This window comes from Drosophila yakuba, chromosome 2R (assembly GCF_016746365.2).
Source record: "Drosophila yakuba strain Tai18E2 chromosome 2R, Prin_Dyak_Tai18E2_2.1, whole genome shotgun sequence".
Classification (NCBI taxonomy): domain Eukaryota; kingdom Metazoa; phylum Arthropoda; class Insecta; order Diptera; family Drosophilidae; genus Drosophila; species Drosophila yakuba.
The window spans coordinates 23,790,253-23,815,334 of record NC_052528.2 but is presented as its reverse complement, the minus strand read 5'-3'; the positions used below and the strand labels follow the sequence as shown (position 1 = coordinate 23,815,334).

General features: G+C 43.2%; 3 protein-coding genes across 18 annotated transcripts; all 3 read right to left on the bottom strand.

Moving 5' to 3' along the window:
• Positions 1-65: 65 nt before the first annotated feature.
• Positions 66-1,012, bottom strand: LOC120321226. Its single transcript, XM_039373353.1, has 3 exons — positions 820-1,012; positions 341-758; positions 66-224 (listed from the first exon to the last, which is right to left on the bottom strand). Exons 2-3 carry the CDS (start codon positions 610-612, stop codon positions 77-79), a joined length of 420 nt encoding a protein of 139 aa, XP_039229287.1. The 5' UTR covers positions 613-758; positions 820-1,012; the 3' UTR covers positions 66-76.
• A 10,000-nt stretch (positions 1,013-11,012) lies between these two features.
• Positions 11,013-13,960, bottom strand: LOC26536055. Of its 10 annotated transcripts, none has more exons than XM_039373338.2 (6): positions 12,985-13,958; positions 11,974-12,008; positions 11,823-11,910; positions 11,653-11,769; positions 11,545-11,586; positions 11,013-11,482 (listed from the first exon to the last, which is right to left on the bottom strand). In XM_039373338.2, exons 1-6 carry the CDS (start codon positions 13,296-13,298, stop codon positions 11,422-11,424), a joined length of 657 nt encoding a protein of 218 aa, XP_039229272.1. In that variant the 5' UTR covers positions 13,299-13,958; the 3' UTR covers positions 11,013-11,421. The 10 variants fall into 10 exon arrangements, 8 of the variants coding, with proteins under 8 accessions (XP_039229272.1, XP_039229275.1, XP_039229278.1 ...); XM_039373341.2 differs by lacking the exons at positions 11,974-12,008; positions 12,985-13,958 and adding exons at positions 12,013-12,381; positions 12,515-12,922; XM_039373344.2 differs by lacking the exons at positions 11,974-12,008; positions 12,985-13,958 and adding exons at positions 12,013-12,381; positions 12,515-12,922 and having other exon boundaries at positions 11,653-11,749.
• Positions 13,961-14,230: 270 nt separating this feature from the next.
• Positions 14,231-24,680, bottom strand: LOC120321225. Of its 7 annotated transcripts, XM_043206978.1 has the most exons (8): positions 24,522-24,680; positions 24,201-24,381; positions 23,892-24,150; positions 21,434-23,843; positions 20,735-21,293; positions 20,457-20,661; positions 20,193-20,394; positions 19,925-20,141 (listed from the first exon to the last, which is right to left on the bottom strand). In XM_043206978.1, coding segments are annotated over exons 1-4 (798 nt in total). In that variant the 5' UTR covers positions 24,524-24,680; the 3' UTR covers positions 19,925-20,141; positions 20,193-20,394; positions 20,457-20,661; positions 20,735-21,293; positions 21,434-23,487. The 7 variants fall into 7 exon arrangements, with proteins under 7 accessions (XP_043062912.1, XP_043062913.1, XP_039229284.1 ...); XM_043206977.1 differs by lacking the exons at positions 19,925-20,141; positions 20,193-20,394 and adding an exon at positions 14,231-14,700; XM_039373350.2 differs by lacking the exons at positions 23,892-24,150; positions 24,201-24,381; positions 24,522-24,680 and having other exon boundaries at positions 19,925-20,394; positions 20,457-20,498; positions 20,565-20,661; ... (1 more) ...; positions 20,925-21,293; positions 21,434-21,897.
• Between the last annotated feature and the right edge of the window lie 402 nt (positions 24,681-25,082).

The following is a 25,082-nucleotide window of genomic DNA, read 5'->3' as shown; positions in this document are numbered from 1 at the left end:
CATCATGGCATATATGCGGCATCGTGCTAATCAGCTCCCCCATGCTGAGCGAGATCTTGATGCGGCGATGCACTCACTAGCGAGCAGCGGGAACAGCATACAGCGTCAGCAACAGCAGGAAGAGACTTTGTAGCAGAAGCCTTTCGGCATTCTCCGACGACCCGACTCCTCGATCGGGGTCAGGCAAATTGTCCTGGACCGACAAATTTTCCCGGCGTTTCGTCCTGGAATAAGGAAGGAAGCACGGATTAATTTCTCCCCTTCAGCTTACGACCCTTCTCACCAACAGCAGCAACTACAACAACATCGGCAGCAGACGACTTGCAGCTGCTTGGCTCACCTAATGCGACAGCAATAATCCCGGCAAGGCCAGAAACGGCACCGAGCAGAAGCACGACAGGGTGAAGAACAACATGCCGCCCACGTCCACCAATCCGGAAGCCCTGCATTAGGGTTTGAAGCGCCATTAACTGGAGGATCCGGCAGCGTATGCCTACGCAGAAGCGGGGCGTCGTAAATCCGGTGGCCGGAATAGCGCCTTGAACAGCATGCTGTGTATGTTTGCCCCAAAAGCAGAAACTGCCGCAGCAAAGGAACCGCAAGCAGGATCATCACTCGTGGCAAACTGGCGTATTCCTGTTGAAGACGCGGGACTGCGGCGCATTCTTCCTTTCCAACCGGGGGCTTTAGCGCCTGCGGTATTTCTGCTTTCACGGCTCCATTTGCTGCTGCATCTGACGCCTCATCAGCGCTCCTCCCTGAAAGAAAGAGAATATATATTAGTTTTCTTTCCATTCCTTACAATCTCTCTCACCAAACCTCTACGACACAACAACAGCAGCAGAAACAGGTCTAGCCCACAATGGCAGCAGCTACAGCAATCAGCAGAAGCAAGGCCGGCAAAAGCAACAACAAAAGCCCTCTCTGAAAGCCCGGATGTGGAGACTGAAGCGCCGGAAACTTGAGGATCCGCCCCCGATGCACGCCCACCAACAATAAGCTGGAGGAGAAGTTACTGAAGCATGGGAAGCAGCACCAGGGGTCGCATACGCAGCGTCAGGGCTTTGCGAACCAGATGAATGAGGAGAGACTGGAACAGCATAACATCAGCGGCAGCAACAACAGCGCCAGCAGGGTCAGCGGCGTCTGCATGGCTGTGTCCAAAACAACTCCAATTCAACTGCTGTATGATGCAGCGCACCAGCGGCTTTCACAGGGACCGTCTGAAACGCTTGGCAGGAGCCGGCTGAAGGCCTGGGCGAAGACACTGGAGACACCTATGCGCGTCCTTTCGGCCGGCGGCAACAGGCTTGCCATGCAATTAGAACAGTAAATCCTGAAATAACAGCAGAAGATACAGACGTCCAAATTGAGAACACTGACGCCAGCCCTCACCTGAACGACTCACTGTGCAGCAGCAGCAACATCAGCACCGATGCCCTCAGCATCGGCAGCAGAGGGTGTTTTTGGCCTTTGACAATTCCCTGCGACTTGACTTCTTCTTGGCACCTGGTCAATCATCACGTGCCAGCAAACAGTGGCTTGTCACCCTGGAAGAAAGAAGACTGGATTAGTTTCTCCCCTTCTAATACATTTTGTGTGTTGAAATGCATCAGGCGGCGACACACTCACCAGCAACAGCAGCAACAACACCAGCGGCACCGTTAGCAGGAAATGGATCCTCAGCAAAAACCATCGGCACTTTCAGACGTCCCGTACTCCTCGCCTGGCCCTGGCCGGTAACAGGGGCTTGTTAGATGGAGAAGACGACGGTCATCCGACGGACAGCAGCCTGAAGATGGAAGCAGGCCTACGCTGCCCACCTCTCCGATGCCTGCAGCAGCAACGGCAGCGGCTCATAAATGCAAACTGGCGCCAGCCCTCGGCTCTTCGGGCTCATGTAGGCGGTGACACACTCACTAGCAGCTAAAACAGCAACGGCGGAATTAGCAGAAGGCAATGTTTTGCCGCAGCTGCCAGATGGCATACTCCTAGCTTGGCCCCTGCCCAAACCGTATTGGACCGGCAAATGATTCGACAATCCGATCTGGAAAAAATAAGTATTGATTAATTTTTCCCCCACAGATTGGTATAAAATTGCATTTACGGCCAACCGGCTTCTTCCTGTTGATGACGTCACACTGCGCCGCATGCTTTTCGCCAGCCACAGTTGGAATGCATGCATTGGGGTTGACGGTCCGGATGGGCCGTTGCCTGTTATATGCTGGCATCTCCGCAGCGGCGTTGTGAGCAACGACACTGAAAGCAACAATAATATTGTTAATTACTGCTCAAAACTATAACACATTTAATCACTTACACAATTTACACACGCTTCTTGCCTAGGAGTTGTGGGACCAGCTACCGATAATGCCAACAATACCGGGAAACGCGTCGCGGGACATCGATAACAATTCGGCGGTTAAAATGCTAGAACATCGAGTACCAGACATGTTTTTCCTGCCGATATATCGAAGCCCAATAGCCCGCCAACGCTCAAAACATAAATCGGAGTGTGAGACCAGATACCGAAGCCGTTAAAAGCTTCGCGGTATATCGATAACAATTTGGCGGTAAAAATATTAGAACATCGAGTACCAACCATGTTCTTTTTCCCTACCGATTAATCGAAGTCAAACAGCCCGCCAACGCTCCAAATTTAAATCGGAGTGTGAGACCAGCTACCGATGCCGGTAAAAGCTTCGCGGGATATCGATAACAATCAGGCGGTTAAAAATACTATAACATCGAGTACCAGCCGTGTTTTTCCTGTCGATTTATCGAAGTCCAACAGCCCGCCTTCGCTCCGAACACAAATCGGCAAGTCAGTAGCTTTTTTAACCCGGCAGTGGCGCCTGTGCAGCAGCTATTTAAAGTGAAAAACACGAAACGCAACAACAAAATGGACGGCCATAATGGAGACATAAATGAAGGATGGGCAACAGTACTATCTATCTCGTCGGATGATAGTAACCAACTTTCGTCGCCGCCGTCAATTATAGTCTCATCGCTGGACACCACGCCAACGCCTGTCTAATGCAAATCAACTTACATATTACTCTAAAATCCACTTATAACTGTCCCCTCTAATGATAAGCAATTTTTATGTTTACTTTAAACTTAAACCGATACCTTAAACTATGGCGCGCAAAATGACTACCAAGAAATCTAAAACTGTAAATTGTTGCAAACTATTTCTCCTAGTTAAATTTAAATGCGCGCATAACCGCAGCCAAGTTAACCAAAAATGTCACTCGTAAATGTAATTCCTAAATTAACACTTGTAACTAAGCGCGTATAAATACCGCAAATCCAAAAATGTAAATAAGCCATAAATTGTTACTATATATTTTTAAAAAAGAAAAATCAGAGTACAATAAAAATGCCAGCGTCTATTAGGCGTTGAAAATTTAAAAATAAATGGCGTATTCCTGTTGAAGACGCGGGACTGCGGCGCATTCTTCCTTTCCAACCGGGGGCTTTAGCGCCTGCGGTATTTCTGCTTTCACGGCTCCATTTGCTGCTGCATCTGACGCCTCATCAGCGCTCCTCCCTGAAAGAAAGAGAATATATATTAGTTTTCTTTCCATTCCTTACAATCTCTCTCACCAAACCTCTACGACACAACAACAGCAGCAGAAACAGGTCTAGCCCACAATGGCAGCAGCTACAGCAATCAGCAGAAGCAAGGCCGGCAAAAGCAACAACAAAAGCCCTCTCTGAAAGCCCGGATGTGGAGACTGAAGCGCCGGAAACTTGAGGATCCGCCCCCGATGCACGCCCACCAACAATAAGCTGGAGGAGAAGTTACTGAAGCATGGGAAGCAGCACCAGGGGTCGCATACGCAGCGTCAGGGCTTTGCGAACCAGATGAATGAGGAGAGACTGGAACAGCATAACATCAGCGGCAGCAACAACAGCGCCAGCAGGGTCAGCGGCGTCTGCATGGCTGTGTCCAAAACAACTCCAATTCAACTGCTGTATGATGCAGCGCACCAGCGGCTTTCACAGGGACCGTCTGAAACGCTTGGCAGGAGCCGGCTGAAGGCCTGGGCGAAGACACTGGAGACACCTATGCGCGTCCTTTCGGCCGGCGGCAACAGGCTTGCCATGCAATTAGAACAGTAAATCCTGAAATAACAGCAGAAGATACAGACGTCCAAATTGAGAACACTGACGCCAGCCCTCACCTGAACGACTCACTGTGCAGCAGCAGCAACATCAGCACCGATGCCCTCAGCATCGGCAGCAGAGGGTGTTTTTGGCCTTTGACAATTCCCTGCGACTTGACTTCTTCTTGGCACCTGGTCAATCATCACGTGCCAGCAAACAGTGGCTTGTCACCCTGGAAGAAAGAAGACTGGATTAGTTTCTCCCCTTCTAATACATTTTGTGTGTTGAAATGCATCAGGCGGCGACACACTCACCAGCAACAACACCAGCGGCACCGGTAGCAGGAAATGGATCCTCAGCAAAAACCATCGGCACTTTCAGACGTCCCGTACTCCTCGCCTGGCCCTGGCCGGTAACAGGGGCTTGTTAGATGGAGAAGACGACGGTCATCCGACGGACAGCAGCCTGAAGATGGAAGCAGGCCTACGCTGCCCACCTCTCCGATGCCTGCAGCAGCAACGGCAGCGGCTCATAAATGCAAACTGGCGCCAGCCCTCGGCTCATCGGGCTCATGTAGGCGGTGACACACTCACTAGCAGCTAAAACAGCAACGGCGGAATTAGCAGAAGGCAATGTTTTGCCGCAGCTGCCAGATGGCATACTCCTAGCTTGGCCCCTGCCCAAACCGTATTGGACCGGCAAATGACTCGACAATCCGATCTAGAAAAAATAAGTATTGATTAATTTTTCCCCCACAGATTGGTATAAAATTGCATTTACGGCCAACCGGCTTCTTCCTGTTGATGACGTCACACTGCGCCGCATGCTTTTCGCCAGCCACAGTTGGAATGCATGCATTGGGGTTGACGGTCCGGATGGGCCGTTGCCTGTTATATGCTGGCATCTCCGCAGCGGCGTTGTGAGCAACGACACTGAAAGCAACAATAATATTGTTAATTACTGCTCAAAACTATAACACATTTAATCACTTACACAATTTACACACGCTTCTTGCCTAGGAGTTGTGGGACCAGCTACCGATAATGCCAACAATACCGGGAAACGCGTCGCGGGACATCGATAACAATTCGGCGGTTAAAATGCTAGAACATCGAGTACCAGACATGTTTTTCCTGCCGATATATCGAAGCCCAATAGCCCGCCAACGCTCAAAACATAAATCGGAGTGTGAGACCAGATACCGAAGCCGTTAAAAGCTTCGCGGTATATCGATAACAATTTGGCGGTAAAAATATTAGAACATCGAGTACCAACCATGTTTTTTTTTTTTTTCCTACCGATTAATCGAAGTCAAACAGCCCGCCAACGCTCCAAATTTAAATCGGAGTGTGAGACCAGCTACCGATGCCGGTAAAAGCTTCGCGGGATATCGATAACAATCAGGCGGTTAAAAATACTATAACATCGAGTACCAGCCGTGTTTTTCCTGTCGATTTATCGAAGTCCAACAGCCCGCCTTCGCTCCGAACACAAATCGGCAAGTCAGTAGCTTTTTTAACCCGGCAGTGGCGCCTGTGCAGCAGCTATTTAAAGTGAAAAACACGAAACGCAACAACAAAATGGACGGCCATAATGGAGACATAAATGAAGGATGGGCAACAGTACTATCTATCTCGTCGGATGATAGTAACCAACTTTCGTCGCCGCCGTCAATTATAGTCTCATCGCTGGACACCACGCCAACGCCTGTCTAATGCAAATCAACTTACATATTACTCTAAAATCCACTTATAACTGTCCCCTCTAATGATAAGCAATTTTTATGTTTACTTTAAACTTAAACCGATACCTTAAACTATGGCGCGCAAAATGACTACCAAGAAATCTAAAACTGTAAATTGTTGCAAACTATTTCTCCTAGTTAAATTTAAATGCGCGCATAACCGCAGCCAAGTTAACCAAAAATGTCACTCGTAAATGTAATTCCTAAATTAACACTTGTAACTAAGCGCGTATAAATACCGCAAATCCAAAAATGTAAATATGCCATAAATTGTTACTATATATTTTTTAAAAAGAAAAATCAGAGTACAATAAAAATGCCAGCGTCTATTAGGCGCTGAAAATTTAAAAAAAAAAAAAAAAAAAAAAAATTCGCCTCCCACCTAGAATCGCGCTTCAAGGCAAACCAAAGGAACAACACTGACGACCGGGAAAACATCAAAAAAGAACTGGACAAATACAAATCAATGAAGCTGCGGGACGAATCAGGCAGTAGCAGACCCCAACCTGTTACTCTAGCCGAACTGGACGTGCTGATCAAATCCCTAGAACCAAAGAAAGCCCCGGGCGCTGACAACATAAGCAACAAGGTCATTGGCAACCTCCCAAAAAAGGCCAAGATTTACCTCATCCTCATTTATAATAAAATGCTTAACACTGGCTACTTTCCAAAAAAGTGGAAGCATGCCTGTATTTCCATGATTTTAAAACCCGGAAAATCGCCTTCACTTCTTAACTCCTACCGACCCATTAGTCTGCTCTCTGGACTATCCAAGATTTTCGAGCGCATTATCCTAAACAGACTATTTAAAATCGAATCCTTCTCCAAAGCAATCCCAAATCACCAATTTGGTTTCAGAAAAGGACACGGGGCGGAACATCAACTAGCCAGAGTCACAAAATTCATCCTAGAAGCCTACGAGGAAAAGGAAGTATGCTCAGCCACTTTCCTAGACATAACGGAAGCATTTGACAGAGTATGGCACGACGGACTACTCCTTAAACTAACAAAACTCCTCCCTAACCAATTGTTCATACTACTGGAATCATATCTGACAGACAGGACTTTCCAGGTCAGAGTCAACAACGAAACGTCCTCCAGAATTGGCACCATCAATGCGGGAGTGCCTCAAGGCAGTATTCTGGGACCAGTCCTGTACTCAATATACACATCGGACATGCCACCCCCTATCCTTAAAGGATACATTCGCAACATATCTCTACCTGACTACCAACCTAAGAATATCATCCTCGCAACCTACGCAGACGACACCATAATTATAAGCCGCTCAAACAACCCTCGGACCGCAATAAACATAAATCAAACGTACATAAATACATTTTGTAGATGGGCAAAGAAATGGGATATTGCAATAAATGGAAAGAAGACAGGCCACGTCTTATTTTCCCTTAAAGAAAAAACAGAAAACATTTACACCCCCCCTACCGTTGACGGGCAAAGGGCCACCAAACTCAGCAAACACGGCTATCTTGGAGTTATACTCGATCGTAAGCTGACTTTTGGGGCGCACCTCATCCTGCTAAAAGGGAAAATTATAGCCGCATATAAAAGACTGGAATGGCTTATAGGTAAAAATAGTCACCTACCTAAAAAGACAAAACTACTCCTGTGGAAGCAAATTATTTCCCCCATATGGCATTATGCCATTGCGATCTGGGGGTCCCTCACTTCAGCCACCCAAACCAAAAAAATACAAACCCTAGAAAACAAACTCATAAGAAGGATCATAAATGCAAACAGATACACCAAACAATTAACAATTAGGGAAAAATATAATATAAAATCCTTTGACGAAGTATTTGACCAAGCCAGCAAACGATATGCCAACTCTATTGCCGACCACGAAAACCCACTAATAAAAGAACTACTGACAAAATCCTACAAGCCCATTAGACTGGCAGCAAGTAGAACTAGGTATGTAAATCAATACACAAAATACCTACTGCCTCTCCTACAAAACATCCCAAAGCCTCCTGACGAACCCACGTACAAATCACTATACAGTTACACGGATATAGAGGAATTAGAAATAGTCTCTAAATTAAGGTACGACTATAGACAGACCCTTCCTACTCTTCTTCAACTGGAGGACGAAGAAATGGAAGAGAGAGACTGTAAAGCAGAGGAGGAAAGGAAGGAAAGGGAAAAAGAAGAAAGGAAAAAAGCCCTGGAGAAAGGACCACCAGATAGATGGTGCGAATTACTCATAAACAAATTCAGCAAAATGTACAAGAAAGGAATGATCACCAAAGAAAGGGTCATGGAACTAATGCTCGGCCAACCCCCCACAGTGATCAAACTAGTCATCCCTGACTACGAACCTTAACAAACGTCGACATAAACCGCTCCCCAAAAAATGCAGCTCAAACAACAAAATAGAAAGATATGGCTGAATATTACGTATTCGAAATGCTTAACTGCTCTTTATTCTAAAAAAAAAAAAAAAACTAAATTGAGGGTATATCTTCTGGTATCTAAGCTTAAAACCAAAGGAAAAGCCTGCCAAAGTAGCTAATACACATTACAAGTTATCAATCAAGACATGTTCACTACTTAAATCTACATTAAAGCTATGGATGCGGGCTATTTCACTGAAACAATAATACCCAAGCAACAGCAAAGTGTCTTCATCTCTATCCTAATGACCTGCGAAACACGGACGAAGTACCCCCTCGACGACTCATCCCTGCTGACCCCGACGAAGCGCATATGAAGGATGTCACCCAACAAGACTAGCAAAGATGTATCTAGAAGCAGACGGACACGCGAAGGATCAAAGTGCGGCAAAAACATGACGAAACTAAGTCGACTTATTGCAGCAGCGTATGCACAACGTCACTTATCTGAACCTTTTGCTGCAGATCCTTTGCTGTAGATCCCTTGTAAGGTCCTGAAACAATCAGCGACAATCTCCCCTAAAGCCGTACTCGATGACAAAAGACGACCCGACTTGGCGTAGTGGACAAACCAACTCATTGACACTTAGAACACAAAAAACATGCAATGTCTTGACGCAGTTTCCTTATTGGGATTCCCCCACGTTTTACAGACCCTAGGAGTGGTGCCACCGACCCGGCAAAAGGACGAAATAGAAACCTCTAAAACTGACTTTTTTCCCTCAGAAATGCAATATTGACGAAATCTCCGTTAAAGATTGTAATAATTTAATCAAAACATATAACAGTGTAATATATAATAATATATATAAAAATGCACAAAGTTTCGATGCCGTCCCCATGTCAAGAAGCACCCTCGTTTTTATTGACCCTTGGTGCGGCGCTGCCGACCCGGCAAAAGGCCAAAATCGTGACCCCTAAATTCAACTTTTTTTCTCGGTAGCAACTACAATATCCCTGAAAAAGAATAACAAATTAATAAAAGCATAAAACGATGAAATCCACAACTCACCTACTAGACGCAATCGAAAAACGAAGTTTTTGGCAACTAAAACATTAAAAACGCATAACTTTTTGATGCCATTTCCATGCTAGGATGCCCCCTCGTCCTTCTGAATCCTAAGCGCGGCGCTGCTGGCCTGGCAAAAGGTCAAAAGCATGACCCCTGAATTCGACTTTTTTCCTGGCAGCAACAGTACACTGAAAACATCCCTGAAAAAGAACAAAATTAATTAATAAAAGCGTAAACTATCCAAATTTCAAACCTACCCACATATACGAACCTCCCCAACGATGCTTCTTATAAATCCATGGCATCGCTTTCCTACCCAAATCCCACCGGACAAAAATGAAAAATCCTGGACGAATTGGACCTGCAAAAGAAAAGACAAAACAAAAATCAGACAAAACAAAACTAAACACATAGATATACTTATCTAATCCAATTTTCTGCATCCAATTCCATGGACACTTACGAGCGTTGGCCCTAAGCAAAGCATCTTGGCCCGGCGTCCACAAGATGCCTACTTTCCCTGGCGAGACGACCCACAGAAGCGACGACCCTGGTGACTCCAAAGCAATGACGACGCTCTCGCCGACACACGATGAACTCCAACCGAAGTGAAGCAACTCCCTGGACCCTGGAATAAGACGGCGACGCGGGAATCCACTACGCACTGAAGAACTCCAGCTGAAATGCAGCAACTCCCTGGACCTTGGAATAAGACGGCGGCGCGGGAATCCACTGCGATTTGGACCATTTGAAGGCTGGCAATAAGACCCATGGGCGGGTTGGCAGCCTCCTGCAAATTAAAATCTAAATTGACGGCGGCGCGGGATCCGGACACGAAAATAAAACTCTGACGACTGGTGAAACTGCTGTAACTAAAATGCAAACTCAAACGCAAAACAACGGCCGCTGTGGTGGTAAAAAGTACCACTTTTGACAGCCGGCTAAAATTCCACCATGAATACTTACCAGAAACGCTGGCCCAACTCAAATTCAAAAGTTGCGCGCAGCCTGCGACTGCAAATAACTGGGACAAGCAGCTCCCATTCCCCACCGGCAAAGATTCCTGAGGCTCGGTGCTTCCGTCCTTCTGGCGGGGGTACCTGAAAATATAAATAAAACCAATTTTAAACCCAAATAAATTGACTTATGCAAATTGCCTGAAACTCTTAAAAATGTAAACAAACCAAAAACCATATGTTAATGTTACCATCCACGCAATGTTTATAATTAAGAAAATACCAAATCATGTTTATTTACCACACCTGTCCAACCCTAACACTCATCCCCAACAATGTACAAATTCAAAATCGAAAATAATTGTACCTAGATATTGCACTCTGTGTAATCACAGGCAAATAAATGCGTGGATGCGGGGCAGAAATCATCATTCTGTCTCCCGTACTTTCACCAGAAACGTCAAAAATGCACAACGTCACTTATCTGAATTTTTTGCTGCAATTCCTTTGAAATGTCCCAAAACACCAGCTGCAATCTCTATGAAAGCCATACTTGACGACAAAAGACGACCCGACTGGGCGAAATGGACAAACTAACTTCTTGACACTCATAACACAAAAAACATACAATGTTTTGATGCAGTTTCCTTATTGGGTTTCCCCCTCGTTTTTACAGACCCTAGGCGTGGTGCTGCCGACCCGGCAAAAGGTCGAAATCGTAACCTCTATAATTGACTTTTTTCCTCCAGAAATGCAATATCGACAAAATCTCCGTTAAAGATTGAAATACTTTAATCAAAACATAAAACAGAGCAATATATAATAATATATATAAAAATCCACAATGTTTTGATGCCGTCCCTATTCCAGGAAGCCCCCTCGATTTTATTGACCCTTGGAGCGGCGCTGCCGACCCGGCAAAAGGTCAAAATCGTGACCCTTGAATTTCGACTTTTTCTGGTAGCAACGATAACACTGACAATATCCCTGAAAAAGAAAAACATATTAATAAAAGCATAAAACTACGCAACCTACTACTTCCCTGCTAGGCGCAACGAAAAACGAAGCTTTTGTCACCTAAAACATAAAAATCCTATAATGTTTGGATGCCGTCTCCATGTTGGGGTGCACCCTCGTCCTTCTTAACCCTAGGTGCGCCGCTGCTGACCCGGCAAAAGGTCAATTTCGCGACCCTTGAAATCGACTTTTTTCTGGCAGCAACGGCATACAAACAAAATCCCTGTAAAATCATAAAACAAATTAAAAAACAAATTTATAAAAACATAAAATCACGCAACTTACCATTTCCCGACTCGGCGAAATGAAAAACGACGATTTCGGCACCTAAAACATTAAAAACCTAAAATGTTTTGATGCCGTTTCCAAGTTGGGAAGCCCTCTCGTCCTTACGAATTCCAAGTGCGGCGCTGTTGACCCGGCAAAAGGTCAAAATCTTGACCCTTAAATTCCACCTTTTCTTGGTAGCAACGACATACTGACAATATCCCTGAAAAAGAGCAAAATAAACTAACAACAACAGAAAACTAAATGCATTTACAAACTCACTGACAAATACGAACCTCCGACGATGCTCTTTATAAATCCAAGGCAATGCATTCCTTCCCAAATCCCACCGGACAAAAATGAAAAATCCTGGACTAATTGGACCTGCAAAAGAAAAGACAAAACAAAAATCAGACAAAACAAAACTAAACACATAGATATACTTATCTAATCCAATTTTCTGCATCCAATTCCATGGACACTTACGAGCGTCGGCCCTAAGCAAAGCATCTTGGCCCGACGTCCACAAGATGCCTCCTTTCCCTGGCGAGACGACCCACAGAAGCGACGACCCTGGTGACTCCAAAGCAATGACGACGCTCTCGCCGACACACGATGAACTCCAACCGAAGTGAAGCAACTCCCTGGACCCTGGAATAAGACGGCGACGCGGGAATCCACTACGCACTGAAGAACTCCAGCTGAAATGCAGCAACTCCCTGGACCTTGGAATTAGACGGCGGCGCGGGAATCCACTGCGATTTGGACCATTTGAAGGCTGGCAATGAGACCCATGGGCGGGTTGGCAGCCTCTTGCAAATTAAAACCTAAATTGACGGCGGCGCGGGATCCGAACTGAAAATAAAACTCTGACGACTGGTGAAACTGCTGTAACTAAAATGAAAACTCAAACGCAAAACAACGGCCGCTGTGGTGGTAAATAGTACCACTTTTGACAGCCTGCTAAAATTCCACCATGAATACTTACCAGAAACGCTGGCCCAACTCAAATTCAAAAGTTGCGCGCAGCCTGCGACTGCAAGTAACTGGGACAAGCAGCTCCCATTCCCCACCGGCAAAGATTCCTGAGGCTCGGTGCTTCCGTCCTTCTGGCGGGGGTACCTGAAAATATAAATAAAACCAATTTTAAACTCAAATAAATTGACTCATGCAAATTGCCTGAAACTCTTAAAAATGTAAACAAACAAAAATCATATGTTAATGTTACCATCCACGCAATGTTTATAATTAAGAAAATACCAAATCATGTATATCTACCACACCTGTCCAACCCTAACACTCATCCCCAACAATGTACAAATTCAAAATCGAAAATAATTGTACCTAGATATTGCACTCTGTGTAATCACAGGCAAATAAATGCGTAGATGCGGGGCAGAAATCATCATTCTGTCTCCCGTACTTTCACCAAAAAAAAAAAAAAAAAAAAAAAAACATTTACGAGCGTCGGCCCAAAGCAAAGCATCTTGGCCCGGCGTCCATAAGATGCCTCCTTTCCCTGGCGAGACGACCCACAGAAGCGACGACCCTGGTGACTCCAAAACAATGACGACGCTCTCGCCGACACATCGATGAACTCCAGCTGAAGTGCAGCAACTCTCTGGACCCCGGAATAAGACGGCGACGCGGGAATCCACTACGCAATGAAGAACTCCAGCTGAAATGCAGCAACTCCCTGGACCCTGGAATAAGACGGCAGCGCGGGAATCCACTTCGCTTTCGACCATTTGACGGCTGGCGATGAGACCCATGGGCGGGTTTACAGCCTCCTGCAAACTAAAAATTTAAATTGACGGCGGCGCGGGATCTGCACACGAAAACAAAACACTGACGACTGGTGAAACTGCTGGCGATGAGACCCATGGGCGGGTTGACAGCCTCCTGCAAACTAAAATCCAAATTGACGGCGGCGCGGGATATGCACACGGAAATAAAACACTGACGACTGGTGAAACTGCTGTAGCTAAAATGAAAACTCAAACGCAAAATAACGGCCGCTGTGGTGGTAAATAGTACCACATTTGACAGCCGGCTAAAATTCACACCATGAATACTTACCAGAAACGCTGGCCCAACTCCTGAGACTCGATGCTTCCGTCCTTCTGGCGGGGGCATCTGAAAATAGAAACAATTCAAATTCTAAACTTAATTTAATTGACAAATGTAAATTTCCTAAACCTTTAAAATGTAAACAAACAAAAACCATATGTTAATGTTACCATCCACGCAATGTTTATAAGTAAGAAAATACCAAACCATGTATACTTACCACACGTGTCCAACCCTCACACTCATCCCCACCATGTACAAATTCAAAAACGAAAATAATTGTACCTAGATATTGCACTCTGTGTAATCACAGGCAAATAAATGCGTGGATGCGGAGCAGAAATCATCATTCTGTCTTCCGTACTTTCACCAGAAACGTAAAAAAAACAGCAGCTGCAATCTCTACGAAAGCCATACTTGACGACAAAAGACGACCCGACTGGGCGTAATGGACAAACTAACTTCTTGACACTCATAACACAAAAAACATACAATGTTTTGATGCAGTTTCCTTATTGGGATTCCCCCCCGTTTTTACAGACCCTAGGCGTGGTGCTGCCGACCCGGCAAAAGGTCGAAATCGTAACCTCTATAATTGACTTTTTTCCTCCAGAAATGCAATATCGACAAAATCTCCGTTAAAGATTGAAATACTTTAATCAAAACATAAAACAGAGCATTATATAATTATATATATAAAAATCCACAATGTTTTGATGCCGTCCCTATTCCAGGAAGCCCCCTCGATTTTATTGACCCTCGGTGCGGCGCTGCCGACCCGGCAAAAGGTCAAAATCGTGACCCTTGAATTTCGACTTTTTCTGGTAGCAACGATAACACTGACAATATCCCTGAAAAAGGAAAACATATTAATAAAAGCATAAAACTACGCAACCTACTACTTCCCTACTAGGCGCAACGAAAAACGAAGCTTTGGGCACCTTAAACATTAAAATCCTATAATGTTTGGATGCCGTCTCCATGTTGGGGTTCACCCTCGTCCTTCTGAACCCTAGGTGCGCCGCTGCTGACCCGGCAAAAGGTCAATCTCGCGACCCTTGAATTCGACTTTTTCCTGGCAGCAACGGTTAACAGACAAAATCCCTGAAAAATTATAAAACTAATTATAAAACAAATTACAAAAGCATAAAACCACGCAACTTACTACTTCCCGACTCGGCGAAATAAAAACGACGACTTTGGCATCCAAAACATTAAAAACCAAAAATGTTTTGATGCCGTTTCCATGTCAGAATGCCCCCTCGCCCTTCTGAATTCTGGGTGTGGCGCTGCCGGCCCGGCAAAAGGCCAAAATTGTGACCCTCAAATTCGACCTTTATTGTAGCGGTATAATAAAAATATCCCTGAAAAAGTACATAATTAATTAACAGCAACAGAACTCTAAATGTATATACAAACCTACTGACATATACGAACCTCCCCAACGATGCTTCTTATAAAACCATGGCATCGCTTTCCTTCCCAAATCCCACCGGACAAATCTGAAAAATCCTGGACAAATTGGACCTGCCAAAGAAAAGACAAAACTAAAATCAGACAAAACAAAATTAAACACATAGATATACTTATCTAATCCAATTTTCTGCATCCAATTCCATGGACATTTACGAGCGTCGGCCCAAAGCAAAGCATCTTGGCCCGGCGTCCATAAGATGCCTCCTTTCCCTGGCGAGACGACCCACAGAAGCGACGACCCTGGTGACTCCAAAGCAATGACGACGCTCTCGCCGACACATCGATGAACTCCAGCTGAAGTGCAGCAACTCTCTGGACCCCGGAATAAGACGGCGACGCGGGAATCCACTACGCAATGAAGAACTCCAGCTGAAATGCAGCAACTCCCTGGACCCTGGAATAAGACGGCAGCGCGGGAATCCACTTCGCTTTCGACCATTTGACGGCTGGCGATGAGACCCATGGGCGGGTTTACAGCCTCCTGCAAACTAAAAATTTAAATTGACGGCGGCGCGGGATCTGCACACGAAAACAAAACACTGACGACTGGTGAAACTGCTGGCGATGAGACCCATGGGCGGGTTGACAGCCTCCTGCAAACTAAAATCCAAATTGACGGCGGCGCGGGATCTGCACACGGAAATAAAACACTGACGACTGGTGAAACTGCTGTAGCTAAAATGAAAACTCAAACGCAAAATAACGGCCGCTGTGGTGGTAAATAGTACCACATTTGACAGCCGGCTAAAATTCACACCATGAATACTTACCAGAAACGCTGGCCCAACTCCTGAGACTCGATGCTTCCGTCCTTCTGGCGGGGGCATCTGAAAATAGAAACAATTCAAATTCTAAACTTAATTTAATTGACAAATGTAAATTTCCTAAACCTTTAAAATGTAAACAAACAAAAACCATATGTTAATGTTACCATCCACGCAATGTTTATAAGTAAGAAAATACCAAACCATGTATACTTACCACACGTGTCCAACCCTCACACTCATCCCCACCATGTACAAATTCAAAAACGAAAATAATTGTACCTAGATATTGCACTCTGTGTAATCACAGGCAAATAAATGCGTGGATGCGGAGCAGAAATCATCATTCTGTCTTCCGTACTTTCACCAGAAACGTCAAAAAAAAACTCCGCAAGCGAAAAGACAAAAGCAAAGTTCAAATAGCAAAGTTAATAAAAAATATTTTAAATTGCCTAAATTGTTTAAACCAATTACAATTTAAAATACAATCAAAAGTACAAAGCAAACGAAAAATTAAACGGGACATTTAAGTGAAAATCTCCACAAGTGAAAAAACAAAAAATTCCCGACCGAAAAATTTATACAGAAACAATTCGACAAACAATTAAAATAAACAATTAAAATAAACATATTAAAAAGCATATAAATTCGGGTTTTTCGGTGAAATACTTTGAGACAAATCGACAAACTCAGCGAGCTGCAGATTTTAATAAAGAAGAGGAGCCATAAAGAAGAACCATAAAGAGGAGCTATAAAGAGGAACCTTAAAGGAGAACCATAAAGAAGAACGCTAACGTCGCAAAGAAGGAAGAACGCAAAAAAGAGGCAAAGAAGGACTAGCAAAGAAAAGGAATCGTACCAAAGGACCCGCCAAAACCAAAGCCAGGGTATTTATACCACAAAAAGTATCGTTCCTTTACATATAGTCAGCAAATATTATGGCCCAAGTAATTCTCTCTGACGACTCTTCAAATGATGAGGTGCTCTCTCTTTTCTCGAGCCCAGAAAGTCAAAATACCCCTTTCTACCTGGAAATCTCGCCCATGTCCCAAAATTCTAACAACTCTCAGTTTAATATCAGTATAATAAACATGAAAAAATCGTCTTCCAACTCTGCAATTAACAGTCTAAAAAACCCTTCCGAGGCTGCTATAAAAATTATAAATTCACTTACATATAAGGGGAAAGAGAATAGAGAAAACAAAAATGCCCAAAAAGACCCGCTCTTCCTTACTAATACTAATAAAGAAACAGCTGGCGCCAAAAGTAGCGTCTCAAATGGGCCAGTGGTTTCCCCTCTTTCTGTCACACATACAAATAGGGGGAAAAAATTGACAACAGCTCACAACACCAATGCAGCTGAAACCACTAATACCAACATGGATGACAAAAAGAGCGGCGCTCTTAGAAATTTCCCTTTCCCCACACATGAAGACAACAGCATGGAGAGAAACCTCAGCTCATCTACAAAAATTGGCTCTAAAAGCATTTCCCCTCACTCTCTCTCACCTACACACACAAGCAAGGTTATTAACATAAGCACAAACAGCCGCTCAAAAAGTCCCGCGCTTGCAAATGCTGACACACTACATAAACTAGCCAATATATATGACAATAGCAGGGACCACAACCAAGGTGAAACACAACATAAATTTATAACTCGCAATACTTTTTTCCAAAACTTGTATCCTAAACCTGACATTTCCAAATTAAGCTTAAAAAATAAACCCACCATTCTCGCGAAAACTACAAAAAATAAATGCATCTCCCCCCAACTGAAAGGCGCTTCTTTGTGTTCCCCTGTTCAGGCTAATTTAAATTTCAAAGTCACCACTACACACTCTATGGGTAACACATCTGCATCCAGAACCCTAAACCGGCCTGCAGCCAAGCGGGACCTTTTTAATTCACCCCCCAATAGCACGGGCGCCCTGCCTATGAGTTTTTCGGAAGTGGTGGCCGGAACCGGTCCAGGACTAGTGGCATCCTCTGATCCGGCTCCAATTACGAAAACCCCGGGCAAGCGCACAAATACCAACATGGACATGGATAGCTTTAGCTATAAAACGCCCAATAAAAAAGCATGTGTGCCCACCAATTTTGCGACCCCAAACCCTTTCCCCCCCCTAGCCACCCCCATCTTTAAAAGTAAGGCGGCCAAAAGTATTGTCGAGGAAATAAAAGCCCCCCGCCACCCAGTCGAGAGTGAAAAGGCCTCTGCACGCAGCGTACCGGCGCAAACTGAAATTGCCCCCCCTCCCCCTAAAAATTCGGCTACCGAACTGCCCCCGTGGCAAATAGTTCCACAGAGCCGCAGGGCCCCCCCTATTCATATAGAAAATGTTAGGGAAATCGTGCCACTATTGGAAAAGCTAAATTACTCAGCAGGGGTAGACAGTTTTACAACAAAAACGTCTATAGGAAACGGTGTAACTATACAGGCTAAAGACTTGACTGCACATAGAATAATTAAAGACATACTAGCTAAAAGTGGTATCCCATACTATTCAAACCAGAATAAATCTGAAAGGGGTTTCAGAGTTGTTATTCGTCACCTGCACCCCTCTACCCCTTGCTCGTGGATCACCAGCGAGCTGCAGAAGCTCGGCCACCAGACTAAGTTCACAAGGAACATGACAAATCCTGCAACTGGTGGTCCGATGCGGATGCACGAGGTAGAAATTGTCTCGGCCATGGACGGAAGCCACCTTAGGATCCTCTCCATTAAACAGCTAGGAGGACAAAAAGTGGAAATCGAAAGGAAAAACAGGACGAGGGAACCGGTCCAGTGCTTCAGGTGCCAGGGATTCAGGCATGCTAGGAACACATGTATGAAGCCCCCAAGGTGCATGAAGTGCGCTGGCCAGCATTGGTCTAGTGAGTGCACTAAGCCAAGATCAACCCCCGCCACCTGTTCAAACTGCCAAGGAAACCACATCAGCGCATATAAGGGGTGCCCTGCCTATAAGGCAGAGAAGCAAAAATTAGCAGTCAACAGGATAGATTTTCACAAAATTAGGACAATAATGGACGCAAAAAGCAACAATAACGAACGTCAGCCCCGCCCCCCTTTCAACAAGACCCCCCGACTACCCTATAGTACCGAAATGGCCGAAGCCCGAAAGGAAGCCGCCAGGAAGTCTGCAATGAACCCGTTCCGGCAAAATGTGAAGGATAGTAGGCCAAACCTACCGTACCTTTCTTCACATGAAATCGCCATCCAAAAACGCCTAAATAAATGGCGCCGGAGTACAAACAAGGCCTCCACAAATAGCAGGACCAATCCTAAGGTAAAGGCCCCAAATATGACTAAAAACCCTGCGCAAAGGCATCTGGAAAAATTCCAGAACGGGCTTCGAAAGGAACAAAAAAAGGTAGAAAAAGCTATGGAGCACAAACAGGGAAAAGACGACAGCCCCCCGACAACGAGCAGAGCTGCTTTGGCAAATCTAAAGCCAAAGATAGTCAAGGAGACAACGCCCTCACCACAAAATATCAACACTTTTCCAGAAAATAGCCAACCCGACGACCCAGTCATTAAACTGGCAAATAGAGTTGACAACCTGGAAAAGAAAATTGATATATTAATGGCCTTAATTATACAAGCAAGAAATCCGGACGAATAAACCTCTTGACGACGTATTCCTGCTGACCCCCACGATGAAGACGTAAAGGATGCCACCCACTAGGACCAGCATATACGAAACTGGAAGCTGATGGACAGGAGAAGGATCAACGCGCAGCAAAAACATGATGAATTTAAGTCGACTCATTGCAGCAGCGTATGCACAACGTCACTTATCTGAATTTTTTGCTGCAATTCCTTTGAAATGTCCCAAAACACCAGCTGCAATCTCTATGAAAGCCATACTTGACGACAAAAGACGACCCGACTGGGCGAAATGGACAAACTAACTTCTTGACACTCATAACACAAAAAACATACAATGTTTTGATGCAGTTTCCTTATTGGGTTTCCCCCTCGTTTTTACAGACCCTAGGCGTGGTGCTGCCGACCCGGCAAAAGGTCGAAATCGTAACCTCTATAATTGACTTTTTTCCTCCAGAAATGCAATATCGACAAAATCTCCGTTAAAGATTGAAATACTTTAATCAAAACATAAAACAGAGCAATATATAATAATATATATAAAAATCCACAATGTTTTGATGCCGTCCCTATTCCAGGAAGCCCCCTCGATTTTATTGACCCTTGGTGCGGCGCTGCCGACCCGGCAAAAGGTCAAAATCGTGACCCTTGAATTTCGACTTTTTCTGGTAGCAACGATAACACTGACAATATCCCTGAAAAAGAAAAACATATTAATAAAAGCATAAAACTACGCAACCTACTACTTCCCTGCTAGGCGCAACGAAAAACGAAGCTTTTGTCACCTAAAACATAAAAATCCTATAATGTTTGGATGCCGTCTCCATGTTGGGGTGCACCCTCGTCCTTCTTAACCCTAGGTGCGCCGCTGCTGACCCGGCAAAAGGTCAATTTCGCGACCCTTGAAATCGACTTTTTTCTGGCAGCAACGGCATACAAACAAAATCCCTGTAAAATCATAAAACAAATTAAAAAACAAATTTATAAAAACATAAAATCACGCAACTTACCATTTCCCGACTCGGCGAAATGAAAAACGACGATTTCGGCACCTAAAACATTAAAAACCTAAAATGTTTTGATGCCGTTTCCAAGTTGGGAAGCCCTCTCGTCCTTACGAATTCCAAGTGCGGCGCTGTTGACCCGACAAAAGGTCAAAATCTTGACCCTTAAATTCCACCTTTTCTTGGTAGCAACGACATACTGACAATATCCCTGAAAAAGAGCAAAATAAACTAACAACAACAGAAAACTAAATGCATTTACAAACTCACTGACAAATACGAACCTCCGACGATGCTCTTTATAAATCCAAGGCAATGCATTCCTTCCCAAATCCCACCGGACAAAAATGAAAAATCCTGGACGAATTGGACCTGCAAAAGAAAAGACAAAACAAAAATCAGACAAAACAAAACTAAACACATAGATATACTTATCTAATCCAATTTTCTGCATCCAATTCCATGGACACTTACGAGCGTCGGCCCTAAGCAAAGCATCTTGGCCCGGCGTCCACAAGATGCCTCCTTTCCCTGGCGAGACGACCCACAGAAGCGACGACCCTGGTGACTCCAAAGCAATGACGACGCTCTCGCCGACACACGATGAACTCCAACCGAAGTGAAGCAACTCCCTGGACCCTGGAATAAGACGGCGACGCGGGAATCCACTACGCACTGAAGAACTCCAGCTGAAATGCAGCAACTCCCTGGACCTTGGAATTAGACGGCGGCGCGGGAATCCACTGCGATTTGGACCATTTGAAGGCTGGCAATGAGACCCATGGGCGGGTTGGCAGCCTCTTGCAAATTAAAACCTAAATTGACGGCGGCGCGGGATCCGAACTGAAAATAAAACTCTGACGACTGGTGAAACTGCTGTAACTAAAATGAAAAATGAAAACTCAAACGCAAAACAACGGCCGCTGTGGTGGTAAATAGTACCACTTTTGACAGCCGGCTAAAATTCCACCATGAATACTTACCAGAAACGCTGGCCCAACTCAAATTCAAAAGTTGCGCGCAGCCTGCGACTGCAAATAACTGGGACAAGCAGCTCCCATTCCCCACCGGCAAAGATTCCTGAGGCTCGGTGCTTCCGTCCTTCTGGCGGGGGTACCTGAAAATATAAATAAAACCAATTTTAAACTCAAATAAATTGACTCATGCAAATTGCCTGAAACTCTTAAAAATGTAAACAAACAAAAATCATATGTTAATGTTACCATCCACGCAATGTTTATAATTAAGAAAATACCAAATCATGTATATCTACCACACCTGTCCAACCCTAACACTCATCCCCAACAATGTACAAATTCAAAATCGAAAATAATTGTACCTAGATATTGCACTCTGTGTAATCACAGGCAAATAAATGCGTGGATGCGGGGCAGAAATCATCATTCTGTCTCCCGTACTTTCACCAGAAACGTCAAAAAAAAATACTATTTTTAATTGTTTCCCTTTGTTTTATCCGTTATCTTTCTGGAAATCTTTCCTGCACTTTAATTGATGACAATGTTATTAAACAAAAACAAAGGAAGCCTTTTAATCTTAAACATTTTCCGATATCAAGTTTTGTGAAGATTTACCACTAAATTATGTACAAATATTTTCTGTTTTTTTTTTTAGAATTTCTAAAACAAATTGAACAAAAATGTTTAAACGACGTTTCTTGAAAAAAGTGCAAGCGCGAGATATGCACGCGTCGTGTGAGAATTTTTTTTGGTGATGAATACCTAATCTTGATGAACTGTGTTTTAAAGTTCTTTGATTCCGGGCTGGAGTTATAGTTTGTGCGTTCAGTTCTCGGTTCTTTCGGTGTAAAAGCATTGAATACATGTAACGGGCGCTCGTTTTGTATATATTTTGGTGACAGTATTTATAGGAATGTTATTTAATCATTAAACAAAGGTAAGTGAAAGTACTATTTTTAATTGTTTCCCTTTGTTTTATCCGTTATCTTTCTGGAAATCTTTCCTGCACTTTAATTGATGACAATGTTATTAAACAAAAACAAAGGAAGCCTTTTAATCTTAAACATTTTCCGATATCAAGTTTTGTGAAGATTTACCACTAAATTATGTACAAATATTTTCTGTTTTTTTTTTAGAATTTCTAAAACAAATTGAACAAAAATGTTTAAACGACATTTTGAAAACGTATTTATTAAAGAAACTTAGATATCATAAAAATAATCAAATTAAACGTACAGTGAGAACTTTTGCATATGTAGGCAGTAATATTTTTTGTTTTACATTAAAAAAAATGTTGGTATAAATTAGATATTTTTATATAAAAAATATTTCCTTTTGCGTCTAAGCCCTTGTGTATTATAAAGGCTATAAAGCAAGTGCGATTCGAAAAAAAAAGATTTTGGATGTTTTCTGGCCAAATATGGTTTTGTTTTTCTATCAGAATCTCAGTCAACTCGACTTTCGTTGGAAAAGCGCTCTATTTTTCGTATTATTGACTTGCAAATTTCTATCGATATGCCGACAAAAGCTAGGCGACACCCAAGGTAACGCCTAACACTGCCACGCCCACACATTTAAATAATGTTCGGACTATTATTTATTTTATTTATTGTACACACACACTTTATTTTTTAATTTTTGTCCGTTTTTTATTTGTTTTGCGAATTACTACCGGTATACCGAAAACAATATTTGACTTTTTCGATATTAAGTAACACTGTCTTACGATATTAGATCTTGTTAAATTACTTTATAAAATTTTACATTTTGTTGAATCCCAGTCTTGACTTTGGGGCTAAACAGGAAAATTCTTATTTAATAAGTTGGTTTAATTCTATAACTTTAAACCCGCGGTGCAAGCCAAATGCGGACGCTTCATGGGTTGATTTTAATGCTGATAATTTAGTTTACGAATATAAATACAATTATCCCTTGCTAGAGTAGATATTCTTTAATAGTTTTTTATTTTTATATTACCAAAGATAATTAGCTAATACCGAATTGAAATAACGGATTTTTAAATTATTTTTAATCGATCATCTTCAATCTGTATGTTGGCTCTAGTCGGTGGATTCCATTTTCATTACAAATTTCTCCATTATGGCGTTAAGTCGCTTACGTTCCTTTAACTGCTGCTGCATTAAATCCGCTATCTGCGTACCCAGTGCTAATAATGCCTCGGTGTTAGCTTTAGTTCGCTGGGCGTTTAAACGGGATCGTCTATTTAAATCACTAAGCTCCCTTGCTATATCCAAAAGAACCGGAACAGAACGTTCTTGTTCCATTTCTGAAGCATTTTCTTTAATACGCTTTCTTTTTTTAGGAGTAGTCTGTGATGTGTTAGCGCTAAAGCTATGCTCTAATGGAACACCTATACGTCTAATATTGATGGAGCAATCTTCATCCTCATACTCTTCTGAAAAATAATAGTGGTAATATAAGCTTTACTTAAACGCTTGCTTACGATTATCTGTCACCGTGGAATCGTCTTGGTCGGTTTTTATGCATTTTAGAGAAACTCCGTGGCTTATTTCAGTTTGAGCCCTGGGGCAGGCTTCGGCGATGGTGTCTGCCATATCGTATAAATCGCAGATTACAGCAACTGCATCCTCCAGGGGAGTGAGAGTATCTTGGTATAGCGATCCTTTGCCAGTAGCCTTAGGGTCCTCTAGCCGATTATTAGTAATTTTTTTTCGAATACAACTTTTCCAGTCTTTCCAAACCTGAAAAAAATTGTCTAAAATGGTAGCTAGTTTAATTTAGTTGTATTTACCCGTTTCCATTCGCTGGCTTCCTTGACAGGGGGTCCAACACTATTTAGCTCATTTGACAATCTCTTCCACGCTGCCTCCGCAACTTGCTTGTCGCCTTTAAGATAATTTTTCGAGATGATTGGATGCCGTTCCATGAATGCTACGAAGATTGCATCCTGTTGCGCTGTTCTGTGCTTACCCCTGAAACAATCCAAAAAACCCAAAATAATTATTACTGCCGTTTCCGAAATTTTCCTCCTGGAATTCTTATGAATACAAATTTCAACACAGCATATTCCTTTGATTTCTGCTTAAGAGCTATTCGCAGTTGCTCTACTTACATTACGATGGGGATTTAATTGCAAGACAAATATTGTCTTTTATAGACAAAAACTATATTCTTTCTTATATTTTATTTTTTCTTATATTCCCTATTTTTGTTGTCATTTGCAACTTGTGTGGCTTTACCATTGACAATTCAAAAATACCACTAAAAATTTGTTTAAGATACTGAAATATAATTATTGCACAGACTTGAACCCTTAACAATGGTTTCGGAGACTCAAACCATGTAGAATGTTCTACTAAATAATGATTTTCTGTAAATTTGTTAGAAGAAAGGTGGCGTACGTAAAGTTGTCGTGACAGTTGGGTGATTTGTGGGCGTTTTAGAGTGGGTGTGGCAAACGTTTTTTTTTGGAAAATAAAATAATTAAAAAATATCAAAACATTTTTTAAAAGTATAGGCGTGACAGTTTTTGGCGTTTTGTGGGCGAGTCAGCTTTGTGCCGTTTATCGGCGTAGCAACAAATTTTTGGGCAAATCGGTAGAAATTTAGAAGACTAATTAAAAATGTTTGTTTCCAAATGTTGCTACACCCACTCTAACGCCCACAAATCGCC

What these genes read in the sequence shown, in the direction of transcription:
- LOC120321226 (XM_039373353.1), bottom strand. Translation starts at nt 612, where the DNA reads ATGATCCTGCTTGCGGTTCCTTTGCTGCGGCAGTTTCTGCTTTTGGGG. An exon ending in GATTATTGCTGTCGCATTAG is followed by an intron (nt 225 to 340) that starts GTGAGCCAAGCA and finishes TCCTTATTCCAG; the next exon opens with GACGAAACGCCGGGAAAATT.
- LOC26536055 (XM_039373336.2), bottom strand. Translation starts at nt 13,298, where the DNA reads ATGGGTCTCATCGCCAGCCGTCAAATGGTCGAAAGCGAAGTGGATTCC. An exon ending in CAGCGCCGCACTTGGAATTC is followed by an intron (nt 11,587 to 11,652) that starts GTAAGGACGAGA and finishes TTAATGTTTTAG; the next exon opens with GTGCCGAAATCGTCGTTTTT. An exon ending in TTTCGCCGAGTCGGGAAATG is followed by an intron (nt 11,483 to 11,544) that starts GTAAGTTGCGTG and finishes ATGATTTTACAG; the next exon opens with GGATTTTGTTTGTATGCCGT.
- LOC120321225 (XM_043206977.1), bottom strand. An exon ending in AAGCCAGCGAATGGAAACGG is followed by an intron (nt 24,151 to 24,200) that starts GTAAATACAACT and finishes AATTTTTTTCAG; the next exon opens with GTTTGGAAAGACTGGAAAAG. An exon ending in TTCCACGGTGACAGATAATC is followed by an intron (nt 23,844 to 23,891) that starts GTAAGCAAGCGT and finishes ATTATTTTTCAG; the next exon opens with AAGAGTATGAGGATGAAGAT.